This window comes from Rhineura floridana, chromosome 3, assembly GCF_030035675.1.
Source record: "Rhineura floridana isolate rRhiFlo1 chromosome 3, rRhiFlo1.hap2, whole genome shotgun sequence".
NCBI lineage: Eukaryota > Metazoa > Chordata > Lepidosauria > Squamata > Rhineuridae > Rhineura > Rhineura floridana.
In genome coordinates, this window is record NC_084482.1 from 147700855 (window position 1) to 147723336 (window position 22482).

Sequence of the window (22482 nt, forward strand, 5' to 3'; positions counted from 1 at the left end):
AGGTTTCTTTTAACATGTGCCAAAGTAGTAGTCATCGGGGGCCCGCCCTTGAGGTAATATTGGGAAGAGGACATATTAGCGGTGGGAGGCAGACTGGCCGTTACAGGGGAAGGGATATAAGACATCTTCGTGCTTGCATCCCTTCTGGTCCCCCTTCCAACCCTCGGGACAGTGGTAGCTATGCTGGGAACTCCCTGGATCTTACTGTCCTGCTGATGAATGCAAGGTCAGTGACTAATAAAACCACTTTAATTCAGTATCTAATCCCGGATGAATGCTCTGACCTTCCTTGTATTACCGAAACCTGGCTAAGTGACAAAGGTGGAGCAGGTCTCTCCCAGCTCTGCCCACCAGGTTTTGTGGCACTCCAGCAGCCTAGATCCAGGGGATGGGGAGGTGGGGTCGCAACTGTCTGCAGGGAATCTATCTCCCTTGTCAGGTACCCTGTCCCTAACACCTCCAGCTTTGAGTGTGCATGCCTGGCGTTGGGTCAGGGAGACAGAGTGGGGATTCTGTTGGTGTACCTTCCACCCCGCTGCCCAGCAGTCTCCCTCCCTGAACTGGTGAAGATGGTCTCAGCGTTGGTGTTGCAGTTCCCCACGTTGATGGTCCTGGGTGACTTCAACATACATGCCGAGGTTAGACTCACAGGTCCAGCTCAGGACTTCATGGTTGCCATGACAACCATGGGGCTGTCTCTAATATCATCTGGAGCAACACATGTGGCAGGACACACACTTGAACTTGTGTTCTGTTCAGGACAGGAAGAAGGTGATCTGAGGGTGGAAGGGTTCTTGGTGACTCCGTTTCATGGACAGATCACCACCTGACAAGGTTTAGACTTTGTGCCCCCAGTAACCTTCGCAGGGGTGACGGGCCGATTAAGATGGTCCGCCCCTGGAGACTCATAGATCCAGATGGTTTCCTGAATGCTCTGGGGGATATTCCCAGCATGGCTGGCGATACTGCCGAAGCCCTAGTCAATCTCTGGAATACTGAGGTGACCCGGGCAGTGGACACTATTGCTCCAAAGCACCCTGTCCCACCAGGGAAGGCCCATAATACACCTTGGTTTACTCAAACCTTGGGCCTGATGAAACGGCAGGGACGATGGCTAGAGTGACAATGGAGAAAAACTCAGTCCACTTCCAATCAAACACAGGCTAGAGCCCATTTTCGAGCCTATCATGTGGAAGTGATGGCAGCGAAGAAAGGGTACTTCTCTGCCACCTTTGCGTCTGCTCAGTGTCGTCCAGTGATGCTTTTCGGGGTGGTCCGTGGTCTTTTGGGCTCTGGCCCTACATTAGACTCTGAGCTGTGACATGTTTGCGAGGCACTTTGCAGATAAAATTGCTCACATTCAGACTGACTTGGATTCCTCATTAACTACAGATGTGCCAGATGTCCCAGAAGCTTCCTCTGGTCATTTTTCTATGGATACTTTTCAGCTTGTAAAGCCTGATGATGTGGACAGGATTCTGGGAGGATTGAGGGCCACTACTTGTTCCCTTGACCTTTGCCCCCCTCCTGGTTAATCAAATCTGCCAAAGGGGGAGTGGCTGACTGGTTGGCATATTTAATTAACATCTCCCTAAGGGAAGGTTCTATGCCAACATTGTTGAAGGAGGCTGTGACCTTTGTTAAAAAAAGGTTTCGTTAGACCCTGCAGATCCTAACACCTTCCACCCAGTCTCTAATCTCCCCTTTCTGGGCAAGGTGATTGAGAGGGTAGTAGCTGCTCAGCTCCAAGTTTTCCTGGATGCATTGGACTATCTAGACCCTTTTCAATCAGGCTTCAGGCCTGGCCATGGGACAGAAACTGCCTTGGTCGCCCTGCTTGATGACCTACGCCGAGGATCAGACAGGGGGAGTGCATCCCTGTTGGTGCTGCTGGACCTCTCAGTGGCCTTCGATACGATCGACCATGGTATCCTCCTGGGCCGTCTAGCTGGGATGGGATAGGGAGGCACTGTTTTACGATGGCTCCGGTCCTACCTGACAGACAGGACCCAGAAAGTGGTGCTGGGAGATTACTGCTCGACCCCCTGGCCGTTGGCCTGTGGGGTATCGCAAGGTTCCACTCTGTCTCTGATGCTGTTTAACATTTATATGAAACCGCTGGGAGAGGTCATCAGGAGATTTGGAGTACAATGACATCAATATGCTGATGACACTCAGCTCTATCTCTCCCTACCACCTGATTGCAGGGAGGGAGTGCTCATCCTAAACCGGTGCCTGGAGGCTGTGAAGGGCTGGATGTTGGCTAACAAACTGAAACTTAATCCAGACAAGACAGAAGTACTGCTGGTCAAGGGAAAAACTGCATCAGGGACGGGGTTGCAACCTGTTCTGGATGGGGTTGCACTCCCCTTGAAGGAGCAGGTCCGCAGTTTGGGAGTCCTCCTGGATCCTGCCCTGCTGCTTGAATATCAGGTGGCTGCGGTAGCCAGGAGTGCTTTTGGCCAACTCAAAGTGGTCTACCAGCTGCGTCCGTTCCTGGAGGCAGTTGACTTGGCCACAGTGACACATGCATTGGAGACATCGAGGCTTGATTACTGTAATGCACTCTATGTGGGGCTGTCTTTGAAAAAGGTTCGGAAATTGCAGTTGGTTCAAAATGCAGCAGCCAGAATGTTAACTGGAGCATGGTGCAGGGAGCATATTACCCCTGTGCTTTATCGACTCTGACTCCCAATTTGTTTCCAGGCCCAATTCTAAGTCCTGGTTCTGACTTTTAAAGCCCTAAATGGCCTTGGACCAACGTACCGGAGGGACCGCTTATCAGGGCCGGTTCTAAAGGGTGGCCAGGTGGGGCACTGGCCCGAGGGCCCCTGGAGCTATAAAGGCTCCTCCGCTCCCCTTCCACAATCCGTGGCAGGAGCTGCGGATCGCAGGACAGGAGAAACTTCCGAGCCGCCCGACATCCCCCCGCTTCACCTACCTTTCTCTCTGTTTTTTGCAGTGCATGCAGGGTTGCCATCAACCAAGATGGCAGCTGAGGTTTCCGTAAGGGGCTGAAGCCTCTGCTGGCATCTTGGTTGATGGCAGCAATGTGTGTGTTGCGTGCCATCAACCAAGATGGTGGCAGAGGCTTCAGCCCCTTACAGAAACCTCGGCCGCCATCCTGTGCGCACTGCAAAAAACAGCAGAGAGAAAGGTAGGTCAGGTGGGGGGATAGCAGGGGGATGGCGGGCAGCTTGGAAGCTCCTGTCCTGCGATCCACGCTCCTGCCGCAGATCGTGGAAGGGGAGCGGAGGGGCCAGGGCAGGCTGGTGCCCAAAGGCCCCAGCATGCCTAGAGCCAGCCCTGCCACTTATGCCCATATGTACCTGCCCAGGATTTAAGATCATCTGCCTCTGGTCTCCTCTGGGTGCCTGGAGTGAAAGATGTTAGACTGACAGACACGCGGGAGAGAGCTTTTTCAGCTGTGGCCCCCAAGCTTTGGAATACTCTACCCCAGCCTTTCCCAACCAGTGTGCCTCCAGATGTTGTTGGGCCACAATTCCCATCTTTCCTGACCATTGGCAATGCTGGCTGAGGCTGATGGGAGTTGTGGTCCAACAACATCTGGAGGCACACTGGTTGGGAAAGGCTGCTCTACCCCAAGAAGTTTGCTGTGCTTCCTCCCTGTTGGTTTTCTGGAGACTTCTGAAATTGATCTTCTTCCGGAGAGACTTTGGGAGGGACTGAAGGTAGAGCCTGACAATGATTTTATGCCTTCTACGTTAAATTTTACCTTTGTAGTCCCTTTAGTACCAATCCCCCCTCCCTCCCTCCCTCCCTCCCCCTCCCCCTCCCTCCCCCTCCCTCCCTCTTTTATGTATTGTAATATTTTTGTGATTTTACTGTTTACAATTTTATCATGTACATGTTTGAGTCTATTTTTGTAAGCCGCCCTGAGTGCCCTATTATAGGGTAGAAGGGCGGGATACAAATATTTTAAATAAAATAAATAAATTTCTATCTCATTCTTCCTCCCAAAGGACCCCAAGGTGGCAAAAAACAAAACAGCATAATACGACTTCTACAAAAACAATTTAAAGCAGCACATCCATGATTCCAGACCCTTTGCCCTATTCAATGAATAATTATATTGAAGTATTTTGGGGGAAACCTATGAGTTTTTCTATGGAATATTTCTTTTAAGCTATCTTTAGCTACTTAAATAAAATTGCTCATGGATACATTTAGGTCATTTCATACAAAAAAACACAGACTGAAACCGATCAGGCATTTTTAAAAAAGATGGATTTATTTACAGTACTCATTTTATTAGACAAAGAAGAAGAATCCAAGCTAATAATCATGCCTGCAAGAATTATTTTTCCTTCAGGGTAAAATGCTCAAGGCAATCACCCTCTACTGAAAGTAACAATAAACCTTAGATACATTCTTTGTTTTAGGATGGCTGATGTGACTAACCATCACTAATGTATTTCAGACAGCTGGATGGGTGTGTGTGTGTAGATATACACACATACACACACATATAGATACACAAATAAATTCATTGAAGTAGGTTTATATCAGTTTCACACACTTTGCTAACATACCCTTTCAAAAAAAATCTCAGCATTCTTAGCGTTAAACGTTTTAAAAATAGGATACAGAGAACTTGAACAAATTATCTTGAAAAGCTAAAAGTTAGAACATTTCAGAAGGCATTTTAGTGGTTTGATCTCCTCCGAATTGCCTTACTTTCTTTGTGCTTTACTTCTTTTATGTAAAAACTTATAAATAGAACACACACAAAACTAGCTGTTGGCTGGATGCCTGCCTCCCACCACCTCCTCTGCCTGAACTGCTGTGATGTCATGAAATGTTCATAAACATTCTAAGTACTCGAGAGAGAAAATCTACAGAAGAATGCTTGCAAACAATGAAAGTTCTGTGAGGAAAATGAAAGGCTAGGACAAACTCTTACACAGGGATTAAGGAATGGAAGATCTATGTCCATTACAGCAGATAAGGAGGCTGGGAAATTCAGAGGGAAGCTAACAGACAGATATCTTAGAGGAAGCATAGCTAAAGAAAGGGGGCAAAGTAGGAAGTGCCCTGAGAAAAAACTCCTGACTTTTTTATTGAGGCATAGGCTCAAGGAAAAGAAGGTCAGAGCAGGGCAATGAACATTGGGACTAATAAAAGGGGGGGAACCTTACATTGGATCTAAGGGTAGGATAACATGTGTAATCTTGGAAGAAAAGGAAAGGAAGGCCAGGGGAAAAAATTCATAGGCTTCCAAAGAAAACATGAGACAGATTCCCTTGTGGTCCTTATCTAGAGTTGCCAGGTCCATGGCCTGAGACTGATCCTGTATCTTTAGGAGAAGACAAGGTCAGCCAAGTGCAGGTGATCTTGCAACTCTGTAATGGGAAAAACCACAAGGTGGAATTCTCCCTCCTCCCTGCACAACTTTTAAAAATACAGAGACCTCTTGGAGGCCGGGCAACTTCAGCACAATCCACAGAAATGGAACATCAGTGCTTCAGACCCCCTGAGCAACCACTCAGAAAAAATAATCTCTGCCCAGAGCTCCATCACACCAGTTTACCACAGAAGCAGTGCTAAACTAGTCACTGAGACCACATGGAGAAAGAGGAAGGAGTTCATGTGGATCTTGGAAAAGGAACTGGACTACGGAGGTGAAAGAGGTGATGCAAAAATATATATTATGCTATCATTGTCCTGAAAGTGTATCAGTTTATATAGCACATTTTTTTCTGTACATGTACCTGTTAGCATAGTTGAATGAGGCAAATACAAACTATCTGCAAGTTAGAAGTTTAACTTTACACTGTCTAAAATAGTATCAGTAACAAATTCAAACAGTAAGATAGTTAAAACAAGCCAGCTTCATAACCCAAAGTTGCCTTGCTTTGAAACTGAACAGAGGTTGTTTTAAACCACAACCTCAGGTTTGTGCAACCACCCGATATTCTATTAAATTGAAATTAAACACTAAGTCCTTCTCCTGGGAGAGGGGGAGAAGGGAGAGTATGTCCTCTTTTAATCTGGGGAAGAAGCCAACAGGGCAAGGCAGGACAGGTACTGCTGCAGGTACGGCACCAAGGGAGCAACTTTCTCTGATGAAGGCTAAAAGTGGTCTGAGGACTTTTGAGCTTCTGACTCCAGCCCACCTTTCCTAGGCTCCACCTGCTTTGTGGGCCTTAAAGGGCTAGTCCTCTGTCCTGAAAACCAGCACTTCTGCACTCTCTGGCCTACTGCCTGGTGCACTCCCTGTGCCATTGGAGCAGCAAGGTCAATTGGGAGGCACTTGGTTCTTAAGGCCCAGGGAAGTGTCCCAGCACTTGTTCTGTGGGCCCCGATGTTACCAGTATCAGACTTGGATACCCAGTTTGGCTCCTTATCCACTGATATTGCAGCATCTTACTCTGAGTCTTGATTGCTGCTGGATTCTGATTGCAGGTCTAAGGCTTCACTCAGACTCATCCCAACTCACCCACCAAATCATGGTTTAGCATTACATGCAAACATGGTCAATATTTTTTCCCTCTGGCTAATACCTAAATTATTTACTTATTATATTTATCTCCCAACTTTCCTCCAAGGAGCTTGAGACAACACCCATGGTTCTTCTTCCTCTCTCTTTTACCCCTTTGTAATCCTGTGAATTATCTTGTTTATTTTATTATTGTATCTTTATCTATGTCTTTTTGGAAAGATAGGATACAAATGTTTTAAATAAAGAAGTAGATTAGGCTGAGAAATGGTGATTGGCCCAAGTCATGCAGTAAGTTTAATTGCTTTGTTTTTCAGTGAATGAGGAACTGAGTAAGCAGTAAGGAATTCTTCTCAGAGCTTGGAAAAGTTACTTTTTTGAACTGCATGGCCACTGGATTGGGCTGATGGGAGTTGTAGTTCAAAAAAGTAACTTTTCCAAGCTCCAATTCTTCTGCCAAAAAAGTCTCAGAAAGCAAATTATTTGCAATATGTCAAAACCATGCTGTCACCTAGGTTTGATTACCCTAACCCTGTTGCACAATGGACCCCAACAGAATGATTTGCCAAATTATTCCACACAGCAAGGGAAAATGCTCATCTACATCCACCCCAACATTTTAAAATTTCTTGTCATTGTGGTTCACCCCCCCCAAAAAATGATAATTGTTTGAAAATTAGTGCAAATTTAAAAACAACTCAAATAGTGAGAGCCAGAATTGTCAAATGAACAGTGCAATCATGCAGATTTCTGTACCAATAGTGCACATGTCTCAATACAAATCTGTGAAATAGTGATCTACCTCACAGGAGTTATTTGTGAATAAATGAAGTAAAGTTTTAAAAGCATACTGCTACACTTCAAGAAAAACAGTTTAAAAGATGCATACTATAATGTAAACAGCTCCCTCAACCTAATAAAATTGCTTTCATGTGATCATATCTAAACATTGCCATAATTACTATATGTATATGATGTAATGTAAATGTACTGCCTTCAAGTCGATTCCAACTTATGGCGACCCTATGAATAGGGTTTTCATGGTAAGCAGTATTCAGAGGGGGTTTACCATTACCTTCCTCTGAGGCTGAGAGGCAGTGACTGGCCCAAGGCCACCCAGTGAGCTTCATGACTGTGTGGGGATTCGAACCCTGGTTTCCCAGGTCGTAGTCCAACACTCTAACCACTACGGCACACTGGCTCTCATGTATATGATATCTGTATCTATTTATACCTATGTACATATCCACCTTCACTAATTCAATAACAGCAATACCAAGAAGTCTATTTCCCAGTGTTTATGTTTGTCATAAAAGGGCATGCTCTATAATACAATCAATCATACCTTGATACAATATATTTCATGTATGCTTGCTGTCTAAAGTAATCTTCTTCCAAATTAGGAATGATGGCAACAAATATGGAGAATGAATATGGAGCAGAATCAAGAATAATCAGCCTCTTTTGATAAACATGAAGCTGACAAAAGTATGGTTATTATACCCAAAAGCTATCTTCATTTCCTGGTTCCGAACATCAGCAGACTCAGTTTGTTTTGTCTTTTGCTGCAAATATGTCACCAGGCTAGCTGCTTGAGAAAACAGCTGTGTTTGCTGAGAGAACGGCAATAATTTTATTTGTCAGGAAAAGATGGCAAAACAAAAATGATCTCTTTTTGGGACACTATGAATATTATTCTATTTTGCCCTAAGAGACAGCATTTTAACCTACACTAAGTATGGGACATTTAACAGATTGACACTGATTTGGGAACAAGATATGGGTGGCAATGTGACACATGCTGTCCAAAACCATGTATATTCTATAATAAAAGCTCAGGATTATTTCATGCTTAATCCAACAGGCATTTGTAGGGGCTATCGCATTAAACTGAAGTATACTGGCAAGCATTCAAAGCCCATACCTTCATCTCAATGACTGTCTGAAGAGCTTTCGTCTTTGCTGGTTCAGGCTGAAGTTGGGTCCTTCTGTGTAGCTCCTGTGGGGGGACACGATAGAAGTAAGCTTGGCGACTCATCTTTCCATTATTTATTTTGCCACTAATGCAGATCTTTTACAGCTCACAGTAGAATTCAAAGTTCAGACATACAACCCAAATGCTACAGGTGCATCGTTGCCTGTAAATCCCTCCGGCATCTCTGCCGTTTCTATCTTATATTACAGGCAAGGCTGCCAGCACATGCGCTATTTCTGAAGCCTTTATCAATAATTAATGTCAACTGTGACAAAAGGCAGCATGTTGTATTTGGACTAAGGGAGATTACAACACGGCTGCCTCTCTATCCAGGCACTGAATAAGTCATCGTTCAATTAGAGTACATTATATTACTAATAAAAAACAGTAGGAAAAAATGTCATTTAAAATCTTCTGCCGTACTTCACTGCTCAAAGTTTTTCCAATGATATTTGAAACAAGCAATTTACAGACATTACATTCAAAACTGACACTTTCAGAATTGTAATTATATAGTGAAGTCTAAAGTAGCAGTCTCAAGTAGCTTTTCATTATGTTGGCTCATCTTTCCTTTTGTGATATGATATTTTTGGAACTTGCACTTCCATCAGTAAAGGTATTTACTTGCAAGTTAATCCCAGGAATTTCAACAAGAGTTGCTTCCAAATTAACATGTTCAAAATGTGGTATTTTATCTATAGGCAAATACATTATATAGGATGTTTTCACTGCACAAGGGTGTGTAATTAGAAAGCTGGTGTAAAACACAATCCATTGCAAAATTTTCATGTGCAAGCCACAATGAAAAAATTGAGAGTTACACAATAGTACTATCCCTTCATTTCAATGGAATTTTGGCAGAACATCCCAAAGGGCTATACACATAGCTATTTACTATGTCAAGTTAAGGGAGAGTTTAGATACTGTAAATTTGGCTACTTTTTAAGAATTCACACACACACACACTCACACAAAAACCCTTTCAATTTTCTTTATATGTTGCTAATGATAATTGCTTTCAGCAACTTCATCCATTATATTTTCAATATCTCATTATGTATAATGACAAAATTAATTCTGAACTCAGCCAGGACCTGTCCTCTGTCTGTCCCATCCTCTAGTCAGTTCTGATGTGCTCAGTTAATGTACCCAAAAGGTGAAGTCATTGGTCAACTTGCCAGTCAGACATGTTTATTTATTTACTTATATTTATTAAAATAATTTATAGACTGCTTTTCACTTCAAAAAGAGGTACAATCCACACAACGATCACATTTAATAATACAATAAAACATATCAATAAAACAATATATCAGTCACAGTAAACAAAGACTCAGAATCAGAAGGAACCAGGAAAACATCTGAGTAAACAAATATATATTTTAGTTGTTGGTAGAAACACCCCTTCGTTCCCACCTGATATCAATGGAGAAATCATCACACACCATGGTGACTGCCACCATGAGAAGGCAATCACTGTTACAGCCAACTACCGCTCAACAAAGTGTGTTTCATATACAAAGCCACAAAATTCAACAATACTGAATGTGAAAGGATCATCAAATTGTTGATTCTCTATAGAGCTAATAAGAGACTGCACTGTGTGGAGTTATTTCCCAACTCCATCTCTCCAAAAATGGGTAATTTACCACCATCTCCAATAAAGCTATAGATTGCACTTCTGTAAAAAGTGGGAGCATACTGCAACAATATGATTTCCTGAGCATATCTTTTATTCTTCACTTCTCCATTCAGATCTGATGATTTATAATTGACATTTGGCATTAACAGTAATCTAAATATCCTGTTGGATTCCCTAATCTAAATCCGGTTGGACATCCTGCTTGTGGGCTTCCTATAGACATCTGGGTTGGCCATTGTGGAAACAGAATTCTGGACTAAATAGACCTTTGGTCTGATAGTGCAGGCTCTTCTTGTGCTCTTAGACATGACATCAGAGATGTGTGGATTAGGGCTGGGTGAGAAATTTGTTTCAGTTTGCATTTCAAGCCAAATCTATAAAATGCTCACTTCCCCCCCCCAAAAAAAGGAGTACTGAAATACAGCCATCCTTCAAAGTTTGCACTTATTCGAATTTTGCAATGCAATTCACCAACCAAAAATACATATATTGGGGGGAAGTACACATAAAAATGAATATATAAGTGAAAATAACATGCAAATGCATTATATGATGAGAAATTGCTTGTAAAACAATGTATAAAGTAATCAAAATGCCTCCAAAATGTGTTTATTGGGAGAAATTACCACTAAATGCTGGAAAATTTTCATGAGTGTTTTTTTAAAAAAACCACTAATTGCTACAGAAATATGGAGAACTAAATTCAAGATTGGAAAAATTAGAAACTGAGTACTGAAATGGACAGATATTTCCATCTCTAGGATGGATGTATCTTAGGCACCTATTACTTTATTAAATATGGGACCAATTGGAATCAAGGCTGTGGAATGTGGGGAGCGGGAGAGCTTTTATTAGTCATGGAAGGGAAAACATATAAGCACAGAGGTGCCTGAATGTTTCCCCAACATAGCTAAATGGGAAGCAATTTACAATGCAGCATTGGCATGGAGGAATGGTTAAATTGTTTAACTTAAAAACCTTACCCCTGCCCCAATACAAATCGGCCAAGCCCAGAACAGATTTTAGCAACAAACAAAATTGTCAGAGATGCACCTGATTTTATGTTTAAGTTAGCCCTTACATATCCATTGTAATCAGCTTACACCCTACCCAAGAAATTTTGCAACTCTAACACAACAGAAAAGGAAGATAGAAAAGGAAGTAACATACCACATTAGATATGGCCCATTTTCTTGATTTCATTGTAGTAGCATCAAAAGCTCACCAATTCCTGGATGCGGCCTTCTTATTTAAAAAACAGTTGACAAGCACACCCCACATTTTCTTTTGTAGCAGTTTGGCCTGAGTCCTTTAGGTATGCTAGGTGGGAAACCAGGAGGAGTCTATGAAGCTAATTCTAGATTCATGTTGTGCCAGGGTTGTGGCACCATGATTCTGGCACCCAGGCTTAGATGCCTTACTCCCTGCACTTCTGGGACAAAGGGAACTGTTGGTCTGAACTCTGCCAGCAATACAATGCCGCTACTGTGGCTGGAGGAGACAATAGGATAATGCAGTCTTGTCTTATGTTACTGCTGCTTCTTAGCTACTTCCTCAGTGTGAGCAACCTCACACTGCATAAATATCTGCATGGAGCCATTCTCATCTCTACTGAGCTGCTGCCTTACCTGCCTATCTGCCTCCAGGACTTGAACCCCGACACTTCAAAGCAGAGGCAGCCAAAAGGGTGCCCTCTGGATGTTAAGGACTACAACTCCTATCAGTCGCAGGCACTATGGCAAGCAGTCAGGGATTATGGGAATTATAGTACCAAACATCTGGACGGCATCATATTGGCTACCCCTGCTTCAGAATAACCCTAAGGCAAAAGCAGGGGGGACTTTCAGGAACATTCTTCCCTTGCATGAGTACTCCAGTTTTCTATCCCTCTCAACTACAGTTGAGTAGGTATTATTATTATCGTCATCACCTTCATCATCATCATCATCATATCCCACCCTTCCTCCTGAAGAAGCCCAGGCAAACAAAACACTTTAACAAAAAAGCATTTTTAAAACAATTAAAAACATTCTAAAAACAGTTGCAAATATAGTTTTTTCTAAAAAAAACTGTTGCAGATAAAAACATCATTTCATCCACTGATATCCGGGTTGCCAGGAACAGTCTCCTTCAGCCATCAAATACCTGGGTAAACAGGAATGTTTTCAAATTCCTCCTGAAAGTCAATAGCAATAAAGACAGATGCACCTCACTAGGGGAAGAAGGAAAACATCCCTGTTCCTGAGGCAGTCAGGCTAGCACATACTCATATTTGGATGCAGATGCAAATCCAAATGTAAATCCCAGGAATGTCATCTGCATTCAGATACACATAAAAAAGTGTCTCTGAATGAAGGTATTGCTACTTTCAAAAAAGTGTGCATCACACTGTGAGGAAGCATTAGCCCTCTAACCCAAGCAACAGGAGATCAAAGAAACAATGGCTGCAAAAATATGCTGAAATGTGCGAAAGGGCAGAAGAGGGCTTGCAAACATTTTTGCATTCTCTCATGACAACTTTTGCAACAATCATTGAACCTCATGCAAATCTGGAGCTGTCCTAATTGGGAGCCCAGGTGCTATCCCAGCTTCCCACCAGCACCCAAAGAAAGGATTGGGAAGCTGTGACCTCCCAGATGTTGTTGAACCACAGCTCCAACCATCCTTGGCTATTGGTCATTCTGGCTGGAGCTAACAGAGTCCAATATCTAGAGGGCCATAGATTCCCCATCCCTAAACTAAAGGCTATAGGCACTGTCAGAGTGCTTCCATAAGTTGAAAAGTCCACAACCCCCTCATTCCTATGGTGGTGGGATGTGCGTTTGAACTTCAGCCCAAGTAGTGGGCTAAACTTCTGTTAGTTTGCTGTTTTGACAGGTGGGAGCCAGGAGAACAGGAGGAGCCTAGATTCCTCTCAGACTTCTAATGCCTAAATGGTAAATCTAAACACTTACATATTGCCTCCTTGAGATGTGCCCTCCTTCCATGTGTGGATAGAGGAGTGTCTGGACTCTTCAGTTTGAGGTGGCAACATGGCTGCATCTATTAACAGTCTGATTTAATGGACAGGATATGCAAGAAGCTAGTTCTTTGAAACAAAATTTGTTTCCTGATTAGCATAATCTCTATTTAGTTACCTACATTTCCATTCTGCCTCCCAGCTCCGTGGAGTGCAGCAAGACAAGCACCTGGAACTCTATTGTTAGCTTTCTTCTTCTTGCTTTGTACTTATGTATTTAAATCTAGATTATTTATTTTGTAAGACTGAATTAATTTTATGCTCGTTTAATTGTTTTTTGTCCAATTTGAACTGATTATGTTTTGTAAATTGACTTCTCTGCCGTACCCCAGTAATTTGTATTTTAAATGTTTGTTGTAAGCCACTTTGTGCACAGCTTGCTGTGGAAAGGTGGCATATAAATAAACTCAATCAATCAACGAAGTGCTGGAAGCACCTTACAATTATATATATTTAAAAGTCAATACAAAATAAATCAGCAACAATGAAGTTGTTACTACAGAGCAGGGGAAGGAACCTGTGGCCCTCCAGATGTTGCTGAAGTCCAGCTCCCATCAGCCCCAGCTCAGGGATCATGGGAACTGGAGCCCAAGAACACCTGGAGCACCGCAAGTTCCCCAACCCTGCGGTAGAGCATCGTGGTCACAACATTGTATCACTTCAGTGTAAGCATAGTGTTTTTCTGTACGCTCGTAGCTACAGAGTGTGGTAGCACATTGCGGATTTTTAAAAAATCTGTGCAGTCAGAGCTAGGGATGGAAAGATCTGTCAATTTTGGTTCTCCGTTTCTTGTTTTTCCAATCTTAAATTCATGTTCTTCATGTTTCTGTAACAATTTTTTTTTAAAAAACCTCATGAAAATTCTCCAGCATATTAGTGTGAATTTCTCTTAATAAACACATTTTTGTATGCAATTTTGACTGATGTACATATTTTTGCAAGCAATAACTCCTAATAGAAAGACCACTGACACTGGCACGAAGCCTGCAAAGAAACAGCGCTGCTTGTTTGTGGGAGGCTTTTCTCTCGCTGCCCTCACTGCCGGCGGCGCTTCAGTTTTTATACACTGTAGGGCTCTTGCTTGCCAGATGAAATTTCCAATACTTTGTGTGGAGTCCACTTCTGACTTAAGATATGAAATCTGTGTCTGGGCTGTGCCAGTCAAGGCTGCAAGTAGAGGCTCACATGACCTGTGTGGTTCTGTGAAGTCTGTGTGGAGTTGGCACAGTCTCTAGCAGAAGATAACAAGGGCATGGTGTTTGATCGAAATAAACAAACTGATGAGACCTCTGCTGCTTCAGCACAAGTATAGAAAGAAAAGGTAATGAAGACCCCTTACGACAGGAGAGCTGTAGTAGAAACCTGGATGTGGAGAATGAAATTGTGAGGAAGAACTGAAGGGAAGCAAATTGCGTCCATACTGCATCCATAATGCTTCCAATTAATTTTTGAAAGAATCCACTTCAGGTCCTCATGAAAAATTATCATCCCTAAGAACACTCACAAAAAAAAAAAGAGAGAGATCTCTGCGGGCAATTCTATGCAGAGCTGGGCATGCTTAAGCCTCTGCATAGGATCAGGCTACAGATTTTCCAGTATCCTAAATGGTTAGGTCCCCCTCTAGGATGCACACCTTAACATGGTGAGGGGGTTTGAGAGTGTTGAAGAAGCTGAGAGCAATGCCGTCAAGAGTCTAGACCAAGAGACTAGACTGCTAGCAAGGGCACCCAAGGCAGAATGGTCAAAGCTGAAACACCAGACCAAGATGCACCCAGACTCAGAGGAAGGCAAATGGTAAACCACCTCTGAATATCTCTTACCACGAAAACCCTATGAACAGAGTATCCAAAATGCAACATGAGATAGTGCTGGAAGATGAGACCCCCAGGTCAGAAGGCACTTGCCAAGCTACTGCGGAAGAGCAATGGACAAGTACAAGTAGCACTGTGACCAGAGCTTGGAAAAGTTACTTTTTTGAACTACAACTCCCATCAGCCCCAGCCAGCATGGCGCTGGCTGAGGCTGATGGGAGTTGTAGTTCAAAAAAGTAACTTTTCCAAGCTCTGACTGTGACTAATGATACAGTTGGGTCAAAGCCGAAAGGAAGCCTAGAGGCTGATGCGCACAGATGCGAAAGGAGAGTCCGGAGTTGTGCAACACACACAGTAGGGACATGGAATGTGAGAAACATGAATCAGGAAAAGTGAGAAATTGTCAAGCAAGAAATGGAGCGTATCAACATTACAATACTTGGTGTCAGTGAATTAAAATTGACAGGAATGGGACATTTTCGATCAGGCAACTACAAAACATATTATGCAGGAAATGAGAAATTAAGAAGAAATGGGGTTGCTTTAATAGTGAGAAATGATGTAGCAAAGCAATTAGGAGATACAACGCAAGGTTTGAGCGAGTCATATCAATGAGATTAAACGGGAAACCTATTAACATAACCATCATCCAAGTCTACATTCCAATGGCAAAAACAGAAGAAGACGAATTGTAAAGATTTTATGCAGAAGTACAGGAAGAAATTGATCACGCACCAAAACAAGATATGCTGATAATCATGGGGGACTGGAATGCAAAAGTAGGAAACAGAGAAGAACTAGGAATTGTGGGGAAATGGGGCTTAGGAGACAGAAATGAAGCAGGAGACTTACTGAATTCTGTGAAGCTAATAATTTGTTTCTTGCAAACACATTCTTTGAGCAACCGAAAAGACGACTGTACACGTGGACATCACCAAAAGGTCAATATAGGAATCAAATTGATCATATAATCGGTAGCAGAAGATGAAGAAGTTCCATACTTTCTGCGAAAACAAGGCCAGGAGCAGACTGCGGTACAGATAATGAACTGCTCATGTCGAAAATCAGAGTAAGGCTAACAAAGACCAACAGAGCAATCAGAATGCCAAAATACAATTTAAATAACATCCCAGAAGAATATAAAGATCAAATAAGGAACAGGTTTGAGGCTTTAAACCAGTGGTTCTTAACCTTTTCCACTGCCAGCACCCCTTGGATCTCCAAAATATGCTCTCGCACCCCCTGAAAAAATACCATTCTTTTTTTTAAAATGTGCGTTTTAGACTGAGTTAGCTAAGATAAATGACAGTTTTCCAAAATCTTTGATTAGGCCTCGCACCCCTAGTAAAAGTGTCTCACACCCCCTGGGGTGATTGAACCCCAGGTTAAGAACCACTGCTTTAAACTTAGTTGACAGAGAACCAGAAGAACTATGGAGTGAAGTCAGAGACATTATCAGGGAAGAATGCAAAAGGACAATACCTCTAGTTAAAAAGAGAGAAAGACAATGGATGACTGAAGAAACTCTTAAAATGGTTAAAGAGAGGAGAGGAAAAGCAAAAGAAGATAGAAACACAGTCAGAACCCTAAATGCAACAATACAGTGACTATTACATAGGGACAAAGAGAACTATTACAATAGTTATTGTATAGAAATAGAAGAGGACAACAAAAAGCATAAAAGAAGATCCCTATTCCAAAAGATTAGAGAAATTAAAGGGAAATTTGAACCAAGAGTAGGCATGGTGAATAATCAACAGGGGAACACTTTGACTGACCGAGATGAAAGAAAAGGAAGATGGAAGCAATACACCGAATAAATCTATAAAAGAGATGACAGGATGACAGATTCATTCATGGAGGAACCGTATGATGAAGAACCAGAAATTTTAGATTGTGAGGTGAAAGCCGCTCTTAAAATACTTGGAAGAAACAAATCACCAGGAACAGACGGCATACCAGCAGAGTTGCTACAAGCTACTGGGACTGAATCTCTCCAAATTTTGACAAAAATTTGTCAAGAAATATAGAAAACTAAACAATGGCCCACAGACTAGAAGCATTCAATATATATCCCACTTCCAAAGAGAGGGGATCCAAGGGAATGAATTTATATATATATATATAATATATATATGGGAAAAGAGGAAAGTCTTGACCTGGTGCCAAAAAGATAACAGTGATGGCGCCAGGCGCACCTCATCACAAAAATCATTCCATAATTTGGGGAGCCCCACTTGAGAAGGTCCTCTCCCTTGTTGCCAGCCTCTGAGCTTCCCTCCGAGTAGGCACCCAGAGGAGGACGTTAGATGTTGAGCGTAGTGTACGGGTGGGTTTGTATCAGGAGAGGTGTTTCATCAGGTATTGTGGTCCCAAGCTGTATAAGGCTTTATAGGTTAAAACCAGCACTTTGAATCGAGCTCAGAAACATACAGGCAGCCAGTGCAAGCGGGCCAGAATCGGTTTTATATGTTCGGACTGTCTGGTCCCTGTTACCCATCTGGCCGCTGCATTTTGCACAAGCTGCAGTTTCTGAACTGTCTTCAAAGGCAGCCCCACGTAGTGTGCATTGCAGTAATCTAACTTGGAGGTTACCAGAGCATGGACAATTGAAGCCAGGTTATCCCTGTCCAGATAGGGGTGCAGCTGGGCCACCAACCAAAGTTGGTAGAAGGCACTCCATGCCACCGAGGCTACCTGAGCCTCAAGTGACAGAGATGGTTCTAGAAGAACTCCCAAGCTATGAACTTGCTCTTTCAGGGGGAGTGCAACCCCATCCAGGACAGGTTGGACATCCACCATCTAGTCAGAAGAACCACCCACTAGCAGCATGTCAGTCTTCTCTGGATTGAGCTTCAGTTTATTAGTCCTCATCCAGTCCATTGCCGCAGCCATGCACCGGTTCAGCACATTGACAGCCTCACCTGAAGAAGATGAAAAGGAGAAATAGAGCCGCATGTCATCAGTATACTGATGGCAACGCACTCCAAAGCTCCGGGTGACCGAACCCAACGGTTTCATGTAGATGTTGAACAGCATGGGGGACAGAACTGACCCCTGTGGAACCCCATACTGGAGAATCCAGGGTGCTGAGCAATGTTCCCCAAGCACCACCTTCTGGAGCCAACCTGCCAAGTAGGAGCGGAACCACCGCCATGCAGTCCCTCCCAACTCAGCCAGTCTTCCCAGGAGGATACCATGGTTGATGGTATCGAAAGCCGTTGAAAAATCAAGAAGAATCAACAGAGTCACACTCCCCCTGTCTCTCTCCTGACAAAGGTCATCATACAGCGCAACCAAGGCTGTTTCCGTGCCAAAACCAGGCCTGAAACCCGACTGAAATGGATCCAGGTAAGCGGTCTCATCCGAGTGTCTGGAGCTGACCCACAAGCACTCGTTCAAGGACCTTGCCCAGGAATGGAACATTTGCTACGGACCTATAGTTATTAAGATTCTCTGGGTCCAAGGAGGGTCTCTTCAGGAGTGGTCTCACTATCCCCTCTTTCAGGCAGCCAGGGACCACCCCCTCTCGCAGAGAGGCATTAATCACTTCCCTGGCCCAGCTGGCTGTTCCTTCCCTGCTAGCTTTTATTAGCCAAGAAGGGCAAGGATCTAGCACAGAAGTGGTTGCACGAACCTGTCCAAGCACCTTGTCAACGTCCTCAAGCTGCACCAACTGAAACTCATCCAAGAAATCGGGACAAGGCTGTGCTCTGGATACCTCTCTTGATTCACCTGCTACAACACTGGAGTCTAAGTCCTGGTGGATGCTAAAGATTTTATCCTGGAAGTGCCTAGCAAATTCATTACAGCGGGCCTCAGATCGTTCTACCATGTCCCTGGGGCCAGAGTGTAATAGCCCTCGGACAATTCTGAAGAGCTCCGCTGGGCAGCAGAGTGATAATTTGATAGTGGCAGCAAAATATTGGTTTTTTGCTGCCCTCACTGCCCCTAAATACAGCTTACCATAGGCACTTACCAGTGTATAATTGCATCCACTAGGAGACCTGGCTGTTCAGGCAGGCCTACAAGATTGGGATGGAATAATTACATGTTATATGAATTAAAGGTGGTTTTTTTAGTTTAAAAAATTGATTATGTTGATATATATATGTACTGTTTTTTATTCTTGTTGTTCGTCGCCTAGAGTGTCCCTAACCCGGACAGATAGACGACTGAAAAATAAAATTCGTCGTCGTCGTCGTCGTCGTCGTCGTCGTCGTCGTCGTCGTCGTCGTCGTCGTCGTCGTCGTCGTCGTCGTCGTCGTCGTCGTCGTCGTCGTCGTCGTCGTCGTCGTCGTCGTCGTCGTCGTCGTCGTCGTCGTCGTCGTCGTCGTCGTCGTCGTCGTCGTCGTCGTCGTCGTCGTCGTCGTCGTCGTCGTCGTCGTCGTCGTCGTCGTCGTCGTCGTCGTCGTCGTCGTCGTCGTCGTCGTCGTCGTCGTCGTCGTCGTCGTCGTCGTCGTCGTCGTCGTCGTCGTCGTCGTCGTCGTCGTCGTCGTCGTCGTCGTCGTCGTCGTCGTCGTCGTCGTCGTCGTCGTCGTCGTCGTCGTCGTCGTCGTCGTCGTCGTCGTCGTCGTCGTCGTCGTCGTCGTCGTCGTCGTCGTCGTCGTCGTCGTCGTCGTCGTCGTCGTCGTCGTCGTCGTCGTCGTCGTCGTCGTCGTCGTCGTCGTCGTCGTCGTCGTCGTCGTCGTCGTCGTCGTCGTCGTCGTCGTCGTCGTCGTCGTCGTCGTCGTCGTCGTCGTCGTCGTCGTCGTCGTCGTCGTCGTCGTCGTCGTCGTCGTCGTCGTCGTCGTCGTCGTCGTCGTCGTCGTCGTCGTCGTCGTCGTCGTCGTCGTCGTCGTCGTCGTCGTCGTCGTCGTCGTCGTCGTCGTCGTCGTCGTCGTCGTCGTCGTCGTCGTCGTCGTCGTCGTCGTCGTCGTCGTCGTCGTCGGCGTCGGCGTCGGCGTCGGCGTCGGCGTCGGCGTCGTCGTCGTCGGCGTCGTCGTCGGCGTCGTCGTCGTCGGCGTCGTCGTCGGCGTCGTCGTCGTCGTCGGCGTCGGCGTCGTCGGCGTCGGCGTCGTCGTCGGCGTCGTCGTCGGCGTCGTCGGCGTCGGCGTCGTCGGCGTCGTCGGCGTCGGCGTCGGCGTCGTCGTCGGCGTCGTCTCCTATCTTGTTTCATCGCTCTCAGTTCTGGGGTATACCATGGAGCTGTATGAGCTCTACACAGGAGAGGGCACTCAGGAGCAATCATGTCAACTGCCCGGGTCATTTCTGTATTCCACAGTTCAACCAGGGTTTCGACGGGAGCTCCAGCCCTATCAACCGGGAAACTCCCCCAAGCCTTTTGGAAACCATCCGGATCCATTAGTCTCTGGGGGCGGACCAACTTAATAGGTCCCCCACCCTTACAGAGGGGAAAAGCCACTGTAAGTCTAAACTTCAGCAAGCAGTGATCTGTCCATGACAGAGGGATGATGCAAGGCCCTCCACATTCAGATCACCATCTCCATGTCCAGTTGCAAAAACCAAATCTAGAGTATGCCCTGATACATGTGTTGGGCCAATGGCATATTGGGACAGTCTCATGGTTGTCATGGAAATCATGAAATCCTGAGCCACCCCGGATAAGGTGGCCTCGCCATGGATGTTGTCATCCCCCAGAACCAACCGTCTGGGGGATCTCAACACTACACCCGAGACCACCTCCATCAGCTTAGCTAGGGAGTCTGTTGGGCAGCAGGGTGGGCGGTACACCAACAGAATCCCCAGAGTGTCCCGCTGACCCAACATAAGGTACAAACACTCCAGACCAGTAGTCACATGGACAGGGTCCTTGCAGAGGGAGATGGAGCTCCTATAGACTCCAGCAACCCCCCCTCCCTGACCCTCAGGTCTACCCTGATGCTGAACCAGGTACCCTGGTGGACATAGCTGGAAGAGACTGACTCCTCCCTGCTCACCCACCCAGGTCTCGGTTCTACATGCCAGATCAGCTGCCTCATCCACAATTAAATCATGAATGAGAGAGATCTTATTATGCACTTATCTGGCATTTAGGAGCAGCATCCAGAGGTCTGAGAGCTGGCTGATAGGGCAGCCAACAAACCTGCGGGTGTGGGAAGGACTGGAACAAGGCACGGTCATTAAGTGCCTGGGCCGTGTTCCCCTTACCTGGCAAGTCCTCCTCACAACGCCATATCTCCCTCTACCTGTCACTACACTAATTGGGGGCCCTTCAAGTCTCCCCACTTGGCTCTGAGTCCTCTCTCCCAGGCACATGACTCAAGACCCACAAAAAGGCAGACGAAGCAGGAGCCGCCTCAGCCAGTCAGCTTATGCATCTCCTCCAGAGAAGGGACAGGTGGAAGAAATCAGCAGCAGCTGGCTGAGTACCTGGGGCCTGGTCCTGTAAGGCGTGACACCTGTAGAGCAGAAGTTGAACAGGGAGAGGGTGGTGGTGGTAGCCGAGCAGCAGCAGCAAGCCAAGAGGCAGGCAGGCAGGCAGGCAGGCTGGCAGACAGCAGCAGCAAACAGCTCTCCTTTCCTGGACAACAATTGTCCCCTTCCTCCCGCAGGCACTGGGTCTTGGGACTGGGAATGCAGTAATTACCAAACTATTGCCTTAATATCACATGCAAGTAAAGTAATGCTCAAGATTCTACAACAAAGGCTCTTACCATGTATGGAGCGAGAAATGCCAGATGTCCAAGCTGGATTTAGAAAGGGAAGAGGCACCAGAGATCATATTGCAAACATACGTTGGATAATGGAACAGTACAAGGAATTTCAGAAAAAAATCACCCTGTGCGTTATATATTACAGCAAAGCCCTTCACTGTGTAGATCATGAAAAACTATGGAATGCTTTAAAAGAAATGCGAGTGCCACAGCATCTGATTCTCCTGATGCGCAACCTATACACTGGACAAGAGGCTATCGTAAGGACAGAATATGGAGAAACCAATTGGTTCCCAATCGGAAAGAGTGTGAGACAGGGGTGTATTTTATCACCATATTTGTTTAACCTATACGCAGAACATATCATATGGAAAGCGGGATTGATCACAATGAAGGAGGTGTGAAAATTGGAGGGCGAAATATCAATAATTTAAGATATGCAGACAATACCATACTACTTGCAGAAACTTGTAATGATTTGAAACAAATGCTGATGAAAGTTAAAGAGGAAAGCACAAAAGGACTACAGCTGAACCTCAAAAAGACTAAAGTAATGACAACAGAAGATTTATGTAACTTTAAAGTCGACAATGAGGACATTGAACTTGTCAAGGATTACCTTTGGTATTTGGTTAATACCAAAATGGAGACAATAGTCAAAGAAAGAGAAAAAGGCTAGTACTGGGGAGGGCAGCTGTGAGAGAACTAGAAAAGGTCCTCAATGCAAAGATGTATCACTGAACACTAAAGTCAGGATCATTCCGACCATGGTATTCCCAATCCCTATGTATGGATCTGAAAGTTGGACAGTGAAAAAAGCAGATAAGAGAAAGATCAACTCATTAGAAGTGTGGTGTTGGAAGAGATCTTTGCGCATACCATGGACTGCGAAAAATACAAATAATTGGGTGTTCGAATG

General features: G+C 44.8%; 1 protein-coding gene across 3 annotated transcripts in view; it reads right to left on the reverse strand.

Moving 5' to 3' along the window:
• Positions 1 to 22482, reverse strand: part of ERC2 (ELKS/RAB6-interacting/CAST family member 2) — an 872358-nt gene that overhangs the window by 574023 nt on the left and 275853 nt on the right. For 2 of the 3 annotated variants that reach the window (XM_061622017.1, XM_061622019.1), the window contains one exon: positions 8385 to 8459. In XM_061622017.1, coding sequence (XP_061478001.1) covers positions 8385 to 8459 — 75 coding nt within the window. Of the gene's footprint in view, positions 1 to 8384; positions 8460 to 22482 lie in introns of those variants that run through there. The other variant, XM_061622018.1, reaches the window with a different exon arrangement.